Raw genomic sequence first — 17,070 nt, forward strand, 5'->3', positions numbered from 1 at the left:
ATATTTTTATATATATGTTTATGTATATATACTCATTGATCAATCACATCACGTGTGTGTGTGTGTATGTATGTAAGGTTAGACCTTATATATATATATATATATGTGTGTATATATACATACACACACGTCAGTCATATCAGGTATGACACTTTTACTGAACCAATAAATAATCGGTTGTATTGATTTGATGATGTGAAGGTAAAAAAAGACTACAAAGACAAATTAAACTTTGACAAAAACTCTTTAATGTTAAATTATTTTAATTCAAAGATTTAGAATTTAAAACAAATCTAACTGAACTCTACAAATACAGAAGATTTTAATGTTTAAATGAAACAAACGTCCTCATCTTTCACGTACAAATCTACAAGTTGCATCAGAGAAGGAAACGGCCAATCAGAGAAAAGTTAATTACAATAAACATGAAAAAATAGATTTAGATTTGTCTTTAACCCCGCCCCCTAATTATGAAATCTCGCTCTTGCTGTGGCAACGGCAGGTAAATAACAATCTCTGCTCTTTTCAACATCAGAACTACACTACCCACAATCCCCTGTGTCGGACATCAGCACAGAAACAAAATATAGGTTCAGATACTTCCAGTCTGTCCTAATCAATAAACGTCAACAGCTGTGTATTAAATGTCTGTGATCATAGAAGTTATAAATATATTAGGATCTATAAGCATTGATCAGCTATTGATAAGATATCAGCCTCTAGACATGTGATCCCCCAGCAGCCAATCAGAGCAGCTCGTACTGCCTCAGGTGCATGCGCTGAATGATGTCACGACAGTCGTTGAAGACGCGCCGGATGTTCTCAGTGTCCACTGCACAGGTGAAGTGAGGATAACAGTGATGTTTCCCATCGCTGCTCGCCGTGCTGATCCGCTGACAAACACCCAGAAGAGTTCATGTTTTAGATTCAACACGTCAACACGTCAACATGTCAACACGTCAACATGTCAACATGTCCATTTCACCAAGTCACTTTCAACACGTTAGATTCAACATGTTTTAGTCAACTTGTCATATTTGAACATATTAGTTTTTGTAAATGTCAGTTTCAACACATCTGTTTGAAATTGTTAGACCTAATAAGTTCAATTTGAACACGTTTCGTTTTGACATGTCAGTTCGAACACATGAGTTTAAACATGTCAGTTGATGTCAATCTTTCATCAAAAGGTGAGAAACTTTTTGACGTGTTTTTACCAAAAATTCATCTCTGATGAAGAACTTTGCTCGGGCCACTCTAGCGTCCTCATCAGCATCTGCAACAGCTGGAAACAGGAAGTGATGTCATCATGTGTTACTCACATCCTGATGCTTCTCAGTGATGTATGATGCTTATAAGGTCACAGGTTAAAGGTCAGATTCAGTCACTGATGGCGTCTGTGTGAATCCTGACCGTCGTCCTGTCGTATGTGGTTGTGTGTTGTTATTGGCTGATGCAGTAAACGTGCTGACGGTTGTTTTGTGTGTGTGTGTGTGTGTGTGTGTGTGTGTGTGTACCATCAACAGGAACTGTGTAGTTGTTGTATTCAGGGAAATAATCCTCCAGTTTAGATTTTCCTGCCAGAATTTTGTCAGCAAGGACGTCCTGTTTGTTCAGGAACAAGATCACGGATATGGTCTTCAGAAACCTGCAGCCAATCACAGGGCAGATAGGGTTAACAGCAGCCAATCAGAGAGCAGAGAAGGTTAACGCCAGCCAATCACAGAGCAGGGGTGTTAATTGTTTAACCTGTTGGTCCAGATGGACCTGAAGAGGTCCAGAGACTCTCGCAGTCGATTGGTGGAGTTGTCCTCTCTGATGACCATGTTGTAGCTGCTGCTGGCGGCGACGAAGATGATGGCCGTCACATCTGTACTCAGAGATCACACAGTTAAACACAGTTCTAAACACACATACAGATGTTCACTGTGTGTTTTAATGACTTTTTTTCTCACCGTTGAAGCACTGAATCCACTTCCTGCGTTCATCCCTCTGTCCGCCTACATCAAACATACTGACAGAACATGTGTCATGGATCAGTTTCTCAAACACAGACACACACACGTTTGTACTTCTATCTTAGTACGGACACTCATCGGCATAATTCATTCCCTAGCCCCTTACGCTAACCTTAACCATCCCAACTAAATGCCTAACCCTAACTGTAACCCAAACTCAAACCTAAACCTGATTCTAACCCTAAAACCAAGTCTTAACCCCCAAACAGTCCACTAGAGTCACAAAGTGAGGACCGGCCACAATGTCCTCACTCCGTAGGTTATAGACTCAAACTGGTCCTCACAAAGACATCTGTACAAGAGCACACACACACACAGTCTAAAGACTATTCCCATGATGCATGGCCGTTGCCACGGAGACTTGGCCAATCAAAACACCTCAGTTGTTTCTCAAAACAATTGTAAAACTAAAAATTCTTGTTAAAGCTCTTTGATTGGGTGGTTCTTACAGCAATGCTTTTTGGGAGTTTAAAACACTGTGACCTTTGATTTATATTTTGACTAAATGTAAAAAGCAGCCGTCAGGTTGGGGAGACAGCTGACTGACGCAGGTGGGGGGGGCGGATCCTCAGACACTCACTGGAAGTTGACCTTGTCGACCTGGAACCTGGTTTCAAATATCCCTGAAGTCAAAACTCTGCAGCGCAACAAATCCTGCAGGAGAAGAAGAAAACTGTGATTCTGCAACAGGTGAGTCATCATGGATTGCCTGATACCTAAAGCTGATTGGTCGGCTTGTTACCTGGTCAGTGGGCGTATAGTCCGTCCTCCTGACTGAGTCCAACTTGTCCAGGAAACTGTAACACACCAACACATGTGTTCACGAAGCATCTACATGGGACATCACAGGTTCTCTCAGCCAATCACCCGGCTCTGTGATAGGTCCGTCATTGTTAGTGGAGTATTCTGATTGGTATACTGGGATGTGAACTTGTATTACGTATCTTTTGGGGACGTCATCACAAAAATGATTATGTTTTAGAGTAAAGACTTGGTTTACTGCTAGCCTAAAGTCAGGCTAACGTTGGCCTAATAGTATAGCCTCATGTTTAGCTAGCATTAGGTAAACGTTAGCCTAACATTAGCCTAATGGTAAAACAGATCTTTAAGAATCCATGTTAATGTGAGGCCAACATGCCAATGGGTCATGAATAAACTTCAGTGTGATGTCGTGTGTGTGATCTTACTACTGAGCGCAGTCGATCAGCTGATATTCGTTGGAGCGTTCAAAACATGCCCTGATGCCATCATCCTCCCAGAGCTTCTGAGTATGCTCAAAGAACTCCTGACACACACACACACACACACACACACACACACACACACACACACACACACACACACACACACACACACACACACACACACACACACACACACACACACACACACACACACACACACACACGTTAAAGTCCTGGTAGCCATGCATCTCTAATGTTTACATCCTGATTGGTCTGCTCCAGTGGAGGAGATGCACACATGTAGTTTGTCCTGATGGTGGCGCTGGAGGACTTAATGTTGTTTCCATGTAGATGAACATTGATTTCTGCTGATCTCTATATTCTGTGAATAATCTCACATGTTGCACCTTTGACAGTCGCAGGTTTTTCTTGCAAGTAAATGCCTCAATGTGACAGCATCTGATTGGACGGTGGTAACAGCACTTTAAGTGAGTGAATCCAGTCGACCAATCAGCTGCAGAGATGACAGAACAAGTGAAGTGAACGAGGTGGGAAGAGAAACAGGAAAACGCTTGTTTTGTCTCTTTGTCGTCCTCAGAGACAATAAGATAATGAGTCCTGAGACACTGTGTGTGTGTGTGTGATAATAATATGTCGTTACATCATGTCATTAACATCATTAAAACAAACAACTGTGAGTCTCTGGTGATTTAAAGGAACAGTTCACCTGTTTCAGGTCTGACATCACCTGTCGACGGGTGAGACGCGTCGTGACATGAAGCTGAACATTTTAACAACTTTATTTACAAACATGTATATATACAACCGTTGCAGATAAACACACATGTAGATAAGTAAATATTAATTATAAAAAATGCAGCAGCGCGTGTATGTGTGTTACCTCAGTGTATTCAAAGTCAGACAGCGGTGCGATGCTGTTGATGTAATCAACTCTGAACTGGTTGCCAGGGTTACCAATAGGCATGGGTGGAGTCAACGAACTCATGGCTGACACGATGGCCTGAAACACACACACACACTGACTCTGATTGGCTGCTTGGGGCTGACAGAGCTCCACCTGTCAGTCTGACTTACCACGATGGCGTCCTTCACGTTTTTCCTGATGTCCTGAGTCTTCTCCTGCTTTTCTCTGGAAAAAAAACAAACAAACACATTTAACATGTCAATAAACAGAGTAACAAGAAAACTCAAATGTCTCATGATGAGAAACTCAGGACTCAACCTACCGATTCCACAAATCTCTCTCTGTCTCATGTTCATTATAAATCACAGAGAAAGTGGATTTGAACACGTGATTCTTTCAATATGAATAAAACTTGAATAAATAGTCGACCAGCTTTGTGTCAGTCAGAGGGGGCGGGGTCAGTCAGTGTGTGTGTGTGTGGTGGTGGTGGTGGTGGTGGTGGTGGGGGGCAGAGTTAAACATGTCTTCTTTTAAGTCCTCAGACAAACTACAGCAGTGGTTGGTAACTGAGTCAAACCTCAGGTCAATAATCAGCAAAGACCATTTTGATAATTAGGTTTTTCATCATATTGGACTGAGACACAGGAGCTGATCTCCGTCATGGCAACAACATTGATACAATCACTTCCTGTTTGGCAATTTGTTTTCAAAGTGAAAGTGTGACATATGTTTTGTTGCTGTAATGCTTCATTACTGAATTCATAGCTGAATTAAAGAGCTTTTATTCTGAAAGTTGTGACCTTGGGTCTGAAGATTGTGTCGGTTGTTTAACAGACTCTGAATCAGTCGACATGTGAAGTTTAAACCACACACGTGAACAGTGATGATGACTTCTTGTTTCCTGTACTTTATAAATAGCTCTGATTATTGATTATTGGTCTTGAAGAATTAAAGGTGGAGGGTGGATCACTGATTAGACATGATCATGTGATCAGCTGACAGGATGTGATGATGTCATGGACTCACTCATCGTTGAAGCCGTCGACGTGAAGAATCCTCATCTGTTTCACAATCGTGCTTTTACCTGATTCTCCTGCACCTGCACACAGACAGGTAGTTAGAGAGACATGCAGAGACAGACGGGTAGAGAGACAGACAGACAGGTAGAGAGACAGACAGACGGGTAGAGAGACAGACAGACAGGTAGAGAGACAGACAGGTAGTTAGAGAGACATGCAGAGACAGACGGGTAGAGAGACAGACAGACAGGTAGAGAGACAGACAGACAGGTAGAGAGACAGACAGGTAGTTAGAGAGACATGCAGAGACAGACAGACAGGTAGAGAGACAGACAGCGGTCTCACCCAGCAGTAATAGTCTATGTGTAGCTTTGTAAGCCTGTCTCTCTTTCTGAAGTTGTCTCTCAATCTTCTTGTTTGCTTCTCTCTTTGCTTTTTCATCCAGTCGTTCTTCCTCCGTCTTCCCTCCCAGACAGCCCATCTCACCTGTAAACAAGTACACACCTCACCTGTAAACAAGTACACACCTCACCTGTAAACAAGTACACACCTCACCTGTAAACAAGTACACACCTCACCTGTAAACAAGTACACATCTCACCTATAAACAAGTACACACCTCACCTATAAACAAGTACACATCTCACCTGTAAACAAGTACACACCTCACCTGTAAACAAGTACACATCTCACCTGTAAACAAGTACACATCTCACCTATAAACAAGTACACCTCACCTGTAAACAAGTACACACCTCACCTGTAAACAAGTACACACCTCACCTGTAAACACCTCACCTGTAAACAAGTACACATCTCACCTATAAACAAGTACACATCTCACCTGTAAACAAGTACACATCTCACTGTAAACAAGTACACATCTCACCTGTAAACAAGTACACATCTCACCTGTAAACAAGTAAACATCAATAAAGTAATCAATAAACAAACCACAGTAAACAAGCTTCAGGTTTAGATTTGGGTTGGTCACGTACAATGAAGCAAGATTTGTGGTTACCAAGGAAACATCCCATATTACAGGTTAACGCATTGTAAAGCTCCACCTACTGACCAGTCAGGTTCAGGATTAATCTAGATTCGGTTCGGGTTCATCTAAGTAGTTGCATGAGGGACCTGGAAGAAAACCAGTTAAAACTGGTTCACCCGTGTTTACGCTTCCGTTTAAATGAGCCAGTGATCGGAAACCTATCAATCACGTTAGAAATTCAATAAAACTTCTGAAAGGACGAGAGCTGTCTCTTTAAATCAAACTAAAACATTACGCTGAATTTTATTTTGCTCTATCAGAGTATCCGAGTATCAGATTAAAGTAACAGAGATTTTTATGTCTGAGACAAATGATCTGAATACTTTGACTAAATAACACCATTAAAACCAGTAGGCTATGGAGCAAGCTGCTCCCAGTGCAGTCCTGGTTTTACTGACCTGTAGCCGTTGGTGATCACTGACCGTCACGTCTCAGCAGGTCCAGGGTCCGTCTTTCTGTCGGTCCATCAAAGTCCAACAAGAAAAAGGACAAAAAACATGAGGAACAGCCGACCCTCAGCCAATCAGCATCCTCCGTCTGTCCTCCTGGAGTCCATTCGCAGTCCACGTCCAGAAAGTGAAGCAGTTCTCCTGGTAGTTATCGTTGTTCTGATGTTCGGAGGAGAGAGATACACCTGAGCGGTGTCTCCTCACCCTCTCCTCCCCCCCCCCGGGCTCTAATCGCTCCTCATTAGTCGTCTCTCTGTTTTCTTTGGGGGATTTTTCTGTTTTTCCTCTGGTGTCACTTCGCTGCTTGACAACCAGCCGCTGATCTACAAACACAAACTCTTCTGCTACTGAGAATCTGGACTCTTCTGGTCTGATCTGGACAGGAGGTCAGAGGTCATCACAGGTTCAACATGTCAGAACTGATTCTGTTTCCACTAAACAGAAGATTTACTGGAGGAAAATTGTATGTCAATAATCTGTATTTACATATCATCTTTTCTAGATAACACACTCACACACTGTCGCAGTCGTTAGGTCATTTGAGTTTAAGTATCTTTGCCTAAGGACACTTCAAAATTCAAACTGGAAGACCAGGGGATCGAACTGCCGACCCTCTGGTTACCTCCGCTCTACTTCCTGAGCCACAGACGTCCTAATGTAATTCTGAATTCACCTGATGCTCACAACAGGAAACTGTCTTTACTTTTAGATGAATCCTGTTGGTTTTTATACGACATCGAAATACCTCTACCTCAGGTTTAAGTCTGGATCAACTTAACTCTACGATTCTATTCTGAATCTTGTTCTTTCAGTCATTATCCAGAACGCGACCCACAGCTGTTCTTCCTCTTCACCACCAGGGTGCAGTAGAGCTGCTGTTCTACTGTCAACGTTGAGCTCTGTTCTACAAAGAGACACAGAGACTCTTTATTTTTATTTATTTGTTTCAGTCAGAAGAATCTGACCCTTTAACTCAAGTAGAAACATGAAAAACTCAAACATCAGAAAAATGTGAAAACAACGATGATTGATCTGGATTTTCATTCCCAATAGACGACTGAAACCAGATCTGAAGAATTCTCTGATAGGACGACGTCTTCTCTCCTTCACTGAATGGAAGGATTTTCAGATTCTCCGTTCACCAAACATTTCAACCTAAAAACAACAAACACCAGGTTGTTTACACCAGATTCAAACCAGATTGTAACAGTCTAAACACATCCAAACCAGATTCCAAAGAGGTTTCAAACCGAACCTGACAGTGTGAACAGGTTAAGCTGGAATATGAGCTGTGTCAGAATCTGGATCCAGGTTGATTAAAGTGGTTTAAATCAGATCATGAATGTGAATGAACATATTTAACGTGGTCCTGACACCAGGTTCCTAACTGCATTGTGACAGAGTGAGCTGATCCAGAACAGTGAAGGGGTCAAAGGCCAGACTGACCGCTGCTGATGTTCGTCACAGAAGGAGCCGAGTCGCTGCATCTCATTCTGGAAAAAACTCTGGAAGACAAAGAGGAACAGAAGTGGTCCTGGATCAGGTCGGAGACCTGGACTTGGTACAAAGCAGGACTATCAGGAACTGTCAATAACTGACATCATTTACAGTCAGAGTCTGAGCAGTAGTGATCGTGGTATCCAGGTCCCGCCCATACACGCTCTCAACCAATCCTGAGTCAGTCTCAGCTGTCAATCACGACGTCTGTTTGTTTTTATATCATCAAATAACTGATTCAAACCAAACTGATGAGAAACACTTGAACAAACATCAGTGAGATGAGAACGAGCTGAAATGACAGAAACATCTTTACAAACATTTATTTAACGTCTGCTTTAAGTTTGGTCCCATCTGCTAACATGGAGGAGGTTTATGACCTATACTACAGCCAGACACCAGGGGGCGATCATTATGATTTGGTGTGTGTGTGTCTGTACCAGTATCTGTGTGTTCATGTTGTTCACAGTTGTTGAGTTTTCTTCCAGTTGTTTTAGTTGATCAGTGACGTCGTTTTCAAACTTCTGCAACAGCAACAACCTAACACACACACACACACACACACACACACACACACTTTATTTAGTGTGTTATTTTGTTGCTTTGTGGACAAAGATTTTGTACAGTGCACAGGTGCGTTGGACAAGTGTGTCTGTGTGGGCGGGGCCCGTGTTACTGTGGGTGGGACCTGTGTTGATGGACAGATGTGTCTGTGTGGGCGGGGCCCATGTTACTGTGGGGGGTACCTGTGTTGATGGACAGCTGTGAGCAGTGATGACACCTGTTGTTGACTTTCTCTCAGCGACAGTAGAACCTGGTTCTGAATCGTCGTCCAGCCGCCCTGAGAACAGCTGACGTCAGAACATGATGCTGATGATCAATAATCACTGACTGATCAGGGGATTACTGACGGTGAAGTTGTGCTCCAGTCGTTCTTTGAAGCTTCTGAAAGCAGCCGTGATGTCTGACGTCAGTTCTGACTCCGGGCCCGGTGTGTTTACGGGCGCCTCCCTCTTGTCATTAGACCCCGCCCATTCTTCAAATACCCCCTCCTCTTCTGTGGGAGGCTCCGCCTCCTCCGGTGAACATGCTGAGACCAGGTGAAGTGAATTAATATGAATGTTTGTAAAAGAATTCAAACCAATGAATGAAAGATTCATTACCTGTCACTGATGAATTAGACTCCTCCCCTACTGTCTGAGGCTCCACCCTCCTCTTATTGGCTGTCGTGCCCTCAGTTTGGTCTGACAGGTAACCTGAGGTAAGATCAACATCAATTAGAAACAAATCATCAAATCATTAGATTGCTGAGGAAGCTCCGCCTCCAGTGTCAACAAGAAGAGCACCACCACAGAAATCAGGAAGTGAATGATGATGCGTTACAGAATCAGAGACCTGAGTCTGCAGCGACTCTCTTCCTCTCTCTGCTGAAGACTTCCTGAAACAACGAGGCAAACAGGTGAATAACAGGAAACACCCTTTTGCCAAAAAAGAAAAATGCAGAAATGTACCGTTTGTAATGGAGAACAACTTCCTGCAAACTCCCGTTCCTGTGAGACCTGTGGCTCTGCATTGACAGGAACACCTGAGGCACGTTCAACAACGAGTCCACGTCAGAATCAAACCAGACGGCGTTTCAAATATTCAGTATCTGTGATGTCAGCAGGTTTGGGGCATGTGACCTTGGAGTGTGTGACCTCTGACCTGAGTTGTACTTCGGAGTCGAGTGTCGAATCTGATCAAACAGAAACTCAGCTTGACTTTTTCCTGGATTCTGAAAAAACCCAAACAGTTTATGAGCTTTGACTTTTGACCTGTTCATGTGTCAGCTGATGTTTACATTGTGATCACCTTCATCACTGAAGAGTCATCGTCGCTGCTGGGAGACGACAGAGGCAGAACTACAAAACACACAAACATAACGTTTGTGTTGCTGTTGTATTAAACAAAATCCTCGAAACAGACTGTGATGATGCTCAGAGTCCAGCAGGTGGCACTCACTCTTCAGCTGACTCTTGCTCTGTGGTTTCTTCCTGTTGTACGATCGACCCTCGTGTCTCTTTGCAGGGGGCGGGGCCTTGACTGGATCCCCTGTGTCTGAACCACATGGGGCGCTCGTCACTCTCTGACAGGAAAAAACAGTTTGTTAGAGTTTAAAGTCCGGGTCCGATGTTCGTCAACACGAACGTTAAACAAATGTTAAACAGACAGGTGAGCAGAGAGGTACAGACACACAGGTGAGCAGACAGACAGGTGAGGAGAGAGGTACAGACACACAGGTGAGCAGACAGACAGGTGAGCAGAGAGGTACAGACAGACAGGTGAGGAGAGAGGTACAGACAGACAGGTGAGCAGACAGACAGGTGAGCAGAGAGGTACAGACAGACAGGTGAGGAGAGAGGTACAGACACACAGGTGAGCAGACAGACAGGTGAGGAGAGAGGTACAGACAGACAGGTGAGCAGACAGACAGGTGAGCAGAGAGGTACAGACAGACAGGTGAGGAGACAGACAGGTGAGCAGAGAGGTACAGACAGACAGGTGAGGAGAGAGGTACAGACAGACAGGTGAGCAGACAGACAGGTGAGGAGAGAGGTACAGACAGACAGGTGAGGAGAGAGGTACAGACACACAGGTGAGCAGACAGACAGGTGAGGAGAGAGGTAAGACAGACAGGTGAGCAGACAGACAGGTGAGCAGAGAGGTACAGACACACAGGTGAGGCAGACAGACAGGTGAGGAGAGAGGTACAGACACACAGGTGAGCAGACAGACAGGTGAGCAGAGAGGTACAGACAGACAGGTGAGGAGACAGACAGGTGAGCAGAGAGGTACAGAAAGACAGGTGAGGAGAGAGGTACAGACAGACAGGTGAGCAGACAGACAGGTGAGCAGAGAGGTACAGACAGACAGGTGAGGAGAGAGGTACAGACAGACAGGTGAGCAGACAGACAGGTGAGCAGAGAGGTACAGACAGACAGGTGAGCAGACAGACAGGTGAGCAGAGAGGTACAGACAGACAGGTGAGGAGAGAGGTACAGACAGACAGGTGAGCAGACAGACAGGTGAGCAGAGAGGTACAGACAGACAGGTGAGCAGACAGACAGGTGAGGAGAGAGGTACAGACAGACAGGTGAGCAGACAGACAGGTGAGCAGAGAGGTACAGACAGACAGGTGAGCAGAGAGGTACAGACAGACAGGTGAGCAGAGAGGTACAGACAGACAGGTGAGCAGACAGACAGGTGAGCAGAGAGGTACAGACAGACAGGTGAGCAGAGAGGTACAGACAGACAGGTGAGCAGACAGACAGGTGGAAGGTGAGCAGACAGACAGGTGAGCAGAGAGGTACAGACAGACAGGTGAGCAGACAGACAGGTGAGAGAGTACAGACAGACAGGTGACTGAAAGTGCGTACAGACAGTGAGCAGAAGACAGGTGAGCAGAGAGGTACAGACAGACAGGTGAGCAGACAGACAGGTGAGCAGACAGACAGGTGAGCAGACAGACAGGTGAGCAGAGAGGTACAGACAGACAGGTGAGCAGACAGACAGGTGAGGAGAGAGGTACAGACAGACAGGTGAGCTGACAGACAGGTGAGCAGAGCGGTACAGACAGACAGGTGAGCAGACAGACAGGTGAGCAGAGAGGTACAGACAGACAGGTGAGCAGACAGACAGGTGAGCAGACAGGTGCAGACAACAGGTGAGCAAGAGCAGACAGACAGGTGAGCAGACAGACAGGTGAGGAGAGAGGTACAGACAGACAGGTGAGGAGAGAGGTACAGACAGACAGGTGAGCTGACAGACAGGTGAGCAGACAGACAGGTGAGCAGAGAGGTACAGACAGACAGGTGAGCAGACAGACAGGTACCTTGAAGACTCTCTCCGCAGCCTCCTCCAGTTCTCTCTGATGTTCACAGTTGAAGCTCAGCTCCACCTTCTGACCTCGGCTGCTGTGATGCATGATGGGATTGATCAGCTGAACACTCAGGACCGTCTCCGCCCCAGTGCATCCTGGGAACACACACAATTTCCAGTAAATGGGTTTAAAAATAAACTTAATCCTGAGTGTCCTAAGACCATTGTTACCATGGTAACACATTATCATGTTTGACACAGATCTCAATGTTTATTTGTGATCATTAAGGTCATTGATTAGTCATTGATCCACCATGCTACCATAGTGTTTATGAGTGAAACGCTGGAGTGCTGACAACTGTACGAAGCCGTGACGACTGTACGACACAAGTCTGTGATAACTGTACGAGTCTGGGACGACTCTCTGGCCGTGACGAAAGTACCTGACAGTCGACTGTGCGGGGTTTTGATGACTGTACGGGGTTTTGACGACTGTACGAGTCTGTGACGACTGTACGGGGTTTTGACGACTGTACGGGGTTTTGACGACTGTACGGGGTTTTGACGACTGTACGGGGTTTTGACGACTGCGCCGTCTGAAGCTAACAGACATTTAAAGGGCCCATACTTTACACCTTTCTGGGACCTAATGTGAGGTATTGGTCCCTAAGATGATGTATCAGTGGTTTAAAGTGGACAAGCTGCTGCAGTGTGTATTTCCATGTCTTCTCTTCTGCCTCTCTGGAGCTGCAGACCTGCCTCTTGAGCCCCTCCTCTGATTGGCTGACTGCACTTTGAGTGACACGCGACCAGGCCAATCACTGGTCTCATTCTGGTGCATTGACTCTGGTAAACACCCGAGTTACAGTACGGAGTTTCAATACGAAGTAACGTCTACGCTGTAGTGTTTCTTCAGTGTTGTTTGTTGTGGTGGGGGGGTGGTGGTGTGTGTGGGGGGGGGTGGTGGTGGGGAGCGGGGGTGGTGGGTTTGGAGGCTGGACTGGTACCAGCTGGGTGGGGCTGAGAGACAAGTGCAATCCCGAATGACATCATACGGGGAGGAAGTACGAAACCAGACGTTTCAATAACATATTTCTTAGAATGAACTGAGTGAAAAAGTCTGCAGAGTGACTGTTTTCATACTTTGAGGCCCCCTACTGACCCCTTCAAGTAATTACAGATAGTAAAAGCCCAGAACATTTATTTTACACAATATGAGCCCTTTAGATCAAGTGTGAGACAGAGTCCATAGTCACTGACCGTCTTGTTTGACTTGAAGACTGAAGTTATCAAGATCCTCTCTGAGCAGGTGGATGGAGCCCCACAGGAAACCCTGAAACATACAACATACAACAAACAGAAAACATACAACACACTCAAATACATACAAAATACAGCATAGAGTGTGTAGTAAAGTTAAATACCTGAGGCTCGTCGACGAAGAAGCTCACACATCCTGAACCGACGTTAAAATCTATCCAGAACTCGTCCAGTTTGTCGTCTTTTGGTGGAAACAGCTACAGAAGAAGAAAACAGGAAGTGACCATGAAGTGATCATGTGACCTGAGATGTATCTGTGGGGGTGTAATGTTTTACCTGAGTTGAATCAAGAAACGCCCGGACACAAGGGAAGGTGTAGATTCTGTCAGACACAATGCAAATATTTTGTTTTATTATTCTTATGATTAAAAATGTTAGTTATATTTTTAAACAACATTCAATTAAGTTTATCACCTCCTCTGGTCGCCATGGTAACGGTTCACAAAATTCAGGAAACGTCTGCAGTCCTTAGAGACAGACCAGTGTTCAGACAGACGGGTGTTCAGACAGCAGACAGACAGATGTTCAGACAGAAAGACACTCACCACCTCAAAGTCTCCGTCTCTGATGTCACAAAAGGCGTCACTGATGTCACTACTGCAGAACCACTGATTGGCTCTCTGCTGTCGATCCTTCTTGGGCGTCAGACGACACAGAGCCTCTGATAGGCTGACCTGCAGCTCGTAGTCTCAAACCACAACAGTTAGAACTACAAACATGGCCGCCTGAATGAGATGACAACTGACTTTCTTCCTCCTACTGGTCACTTTCAAACATTACATTTATTTTCACTTCTTTGCAGACGACTCAGTTTCATCAAAGCTCAGAGAAAATCTACTGGACTCACCACCAACTGTGAGGACGGCTGCTGCCACCTGCACCCTGTCAGACAGACAGACAGTCAGACAGACAGACAGCCATTCAGGCAGGTAGCCAGTCAGACAGACAGGTAGCCATTCAGACAGGTAGCCAGACAGACGGACAGAGAGACAGGTAGACTGACAGGTATAAAATGGTGGGTTTACAGTCCAGACTGGACTCGGGACCAGACACGTATCAGGTTCTTACAGTATCTTGTTCTGGTTCTGCTCGTTCTGGATCAGTCTCCGCTGCTCTCGGCTCAGAGACTCCAGGATGCTGTTAAAGGTTCTGATGGCCTGAAACAAGAGACCAGCACAGACCATCAGAGACCAGCACAGACCATCAGAGACCAGCACAGATCATCAGAGACCAGCACAGACCAGCACAGACCATCAGAGACCAGCACAGACCAGCACAGACCATCAGAGACCATCAGAGACCAGCACAGACCATCAGAGACCAGCACAGACCAGCACAGATCATCAGAGACCAGCACAGACCATTGAGTGAATTAATTGTTTACATAGTTACCTCCAGTCTCAGGGGGAAGTGGATTTCTGGTTCCAGGGTGAACTGAGCCAACTGAAGAAGAACCACAGACAGCTCACTGACTGAGAGAGAGACAGGTAGATAGACAGGCAGACAGGTGAGTTCAGCAGCATGTGACTCAAAGCAAATAAACTCTCAAAAATCACAAACCTGGGAGAGACGCCTGAGACAGGACCTGAGAGACAGACAGGCAGAGAGGGAGAGAGACAGACAGTTTCAGGTACAGTCCATGTTACATCTCCTGTAATGATGATGTCACCTGTTCTCAGGTCAGATGACATGTGACTATATCAGCCGAGGTTTTCATTTCCCAGCATGCTCCTCACCAGGAAGTAGTCGAAGAACTCCTCAGTCAGGCTCAGCAGGGGGGCGGAGCTTTTATGGAGGTCAGAGGTCAGTAGGTCACGGACAGCTTCGAACCACAGCAACACCTGAACAAACAACCACACAAAGAGTAAACAACAACACTGTAGCTGAGGGGTAGAGCGGTCGTCCTCCGAATAAAAGGTTGGCGGTTCAATCCTCAGTCTTCCCATCAGCCGAAGTGTCCTTGGGCAAGATACTGAACCCCTAAATGGACCCTGATAGATGTTGAATGCACTAATTGTAAATCGCTTTGGATAAAAGAGTCTCCCATAATCTCTACATAAGCACACAAACTTTGTGTAATGTTTGTAACTTGGTTACCATGGTAACAGGAAGTGCAGTTTAAATGGAGGAGTGGATTCACAGTGATCAGCTGAACTGATCAGTAATCATTACTCACTTTTGTAGTCAGTCCATAATTCAGGAGCGTCTGAACGTCGCCTCTGTTCTCTGACAGGATCCGTAAAGACTTCAACACGACCAGGACTCTGCTGAAACCACACCCACACAGATCCTGCAGAGGTCAAGTGACAGAGGTCATGTGACCTTGTGTGACCATGAATAAAATTCAGGATGAATTGAGAGATGGTTAAAACAGACAACAGCCATTTCCACGGTGACCAGCCGGTGTCGTTACCTTGGTAACCCATTGGTCGAGAGTGTTGAGGGTGGAGCTGCTCAGACCTTCAGACTGAAGAAGAGAAACCAGATGATACGAGTCTCCACCAATCAGAGAGTCCTGTAGCTGCACCTGGAACTGACACACACACACACACACACACACACACACACACACACACACACACACACACACACACACACACACACACACACACACACACACACACACACACACACACACACACACAGTGATGGTGCTGCAGACAGACAGCAGGGGGCGCTGCAGCCTGTGAGTAAATTAACACTGTTTAACACATGAATTCTCTTTCATCTACTTTTAACTCGTGACCTTTCACCTGGGACGTTAGTGTGTGAAACAGTTTAAATAGGAACAATAATCAGATTATTTACCATCGTTCTTCCTCTCTGCCGCTGTGCGTGTGTCGGGAGCGCGCTCAGCTGCAGTCAATTAACTCATCACAGTCGAGGCTGCGCAGAGACACAAAGTAGTCCCGCGACATCGGAGGGATATCAGTGTTAAAATATTACTACAAAGTAAACTGCAGTTTACTTGTTAAAGAAAATAAATGTTTCATGTGTGAATTCATCCGTTTAAAATAAGCTCTTTCTTTCTTACATCATAAATAAATCATGTTATATTAAATAAATCACATCGTGAATCATGTTATATGAAATAACAAAAAATATAAAAAAATTAAAAATAGAACTTCTGTGTAACTCTGGTGAGTGGGTTCCATCTCCTGTGAGAAGAACTGACTGAGAGTCAGCTTCAACTGTCACAACCAGCTGCAGCTGAAGAGTGAAGCTGAACTGAGATCAGTTAAAAACACTGAAGTTATTAAAAACCAGAGTTTATCTCCAAGATTCAGCAGGAAACTGTTAAAACATGAAGAGTTCTGAACAGAGTTTGGTGGATTTGTTACAGCTGCAGCTCTTCAGCTTCAGGAAGCAGAGGATCATGGGTAATATCCAGAGGGACGACTCAGTCTGAGTCAACACATTGATTCACTTTGTTTTACATGAAAACACTTCATCAGACCCAGAGGCAGAGCTAATCACCACATGTGGCTGCAGGGGGCGCTGTTCATCAGGAACTGGTACACAGTGATGCTTTAATGATTATAAACTATAGGTTTATCATCAGACAGACAGACGAGAGACAGACAGGTGAGAGACAGACGGGAGAGACAGACAGACGAGAGACAGACAGGTGAGAGACAGACAGGTGAGAGACAGACAGGTGAGAGACAGACAGGTGAGAGACAGACAGACGAGAGACAGACAGGTGAGAGACAGACAGGTGAGAGACAGACAGACGAGAGACAGACAGG

At 45.2% G+C, this 17,070-nt stretch overlaps 2 protein-coding genes across 2 annotated transcripts; both read right to left on the reverse strand.

Annotated features, from left to right (window-relative positions):
* Positions 1-355: 355 nt before the first annotated feature.
* Positions 356-5,782, reverse strand: LOC118098585 (guanine nucleotide-binding protein G(olf) subunit alpha). The gene is made up of 12 exons (XM_035142574.2): positions 5,492-5,782; positions 5,154-5,226; positions 4,298-4,352; positions 4,104-4,223; positions 3,206-3,303; positions 2,761-2,815; positions 2,599-2,672; positions 1,956-2,014; positions 1,750-1,870; positions 1,518-1,648; positions 1,218-1,285; positions 356-893 (listed from the first exon to the last, which is right to left on the reverse strand). Exons 1-12 carry the CDS (start codon positions 5,625-5,627, stop codon positions 747-749), a joined length of 1,137 nt encoding a protein of 378 aa, XP_034998465.1. The 5' UTR covers positions 5,628-5,782; the 3' UTR covers positions 356-746.
* Positions 5,783-7,567: 1,785 nt separating this feature from the next.
* Positions 7,568-16,206, reverse strand: sycp2l (synaptonemal complex protein 2-like). The gene is made up of 25 exons (XM_035142715.2): positions 16,130-16,206; positions 15,735-15,854; positions 15,498-15,611; positions 15,058-15,162; positions 14,882-14,906; positions 14,714-14,793; positions 14,390-14,478; positions 14,169-14,203; positions 13,867-14,009; positions 13,736-13,788; positions 13,598-13,643; positions 13,426-13,518; positions 13,262-13,334; positions 12,015-12,157; positions 10,145-10,268; positions 9,995-10,044; positions 9,848-9,917; positions 9,655-9,728; positions 9,539-9,581; positions 9,307-9,399; positions 9,055-9,233; positions 8,890-8,984; positions 8,584-8,683; positions 8,093-8,151; positions 7,568-7,801 (listed from the first exon to the last, which is right to left on the reverse strand). The coding sequence occupies exons 1-25, from the start codon at positions 16,130-16,132 to the stop codon at positions 7,753-7,755; spliced, it is 2,058 nt and encodes a 685-aa protein (XP_034998606.2). The 5' UTR covers positions 16,133-16,206; the 3' UTR covers positions 7,568-7,752.
* Between the last annotated feature and the right edge of the window lie 864 nt (positions 16,207-17,070).

Source organism: Hippoglossus stenolepis, chromosome 19, assembly GCF_022539355.2.
Source record: "Hippoglossus stenolepis isolate QCI-W04-F060 chromosome 19, HSTE1.2, whole genome shotgun sequence".
Lineage (NCBI taxonomy): Eukaryota > Metazoa > Chordata > Actinopteri > Pleuronectiformes > Pleuronectidae > Hippoglossus > Hippoglossus stenolepis.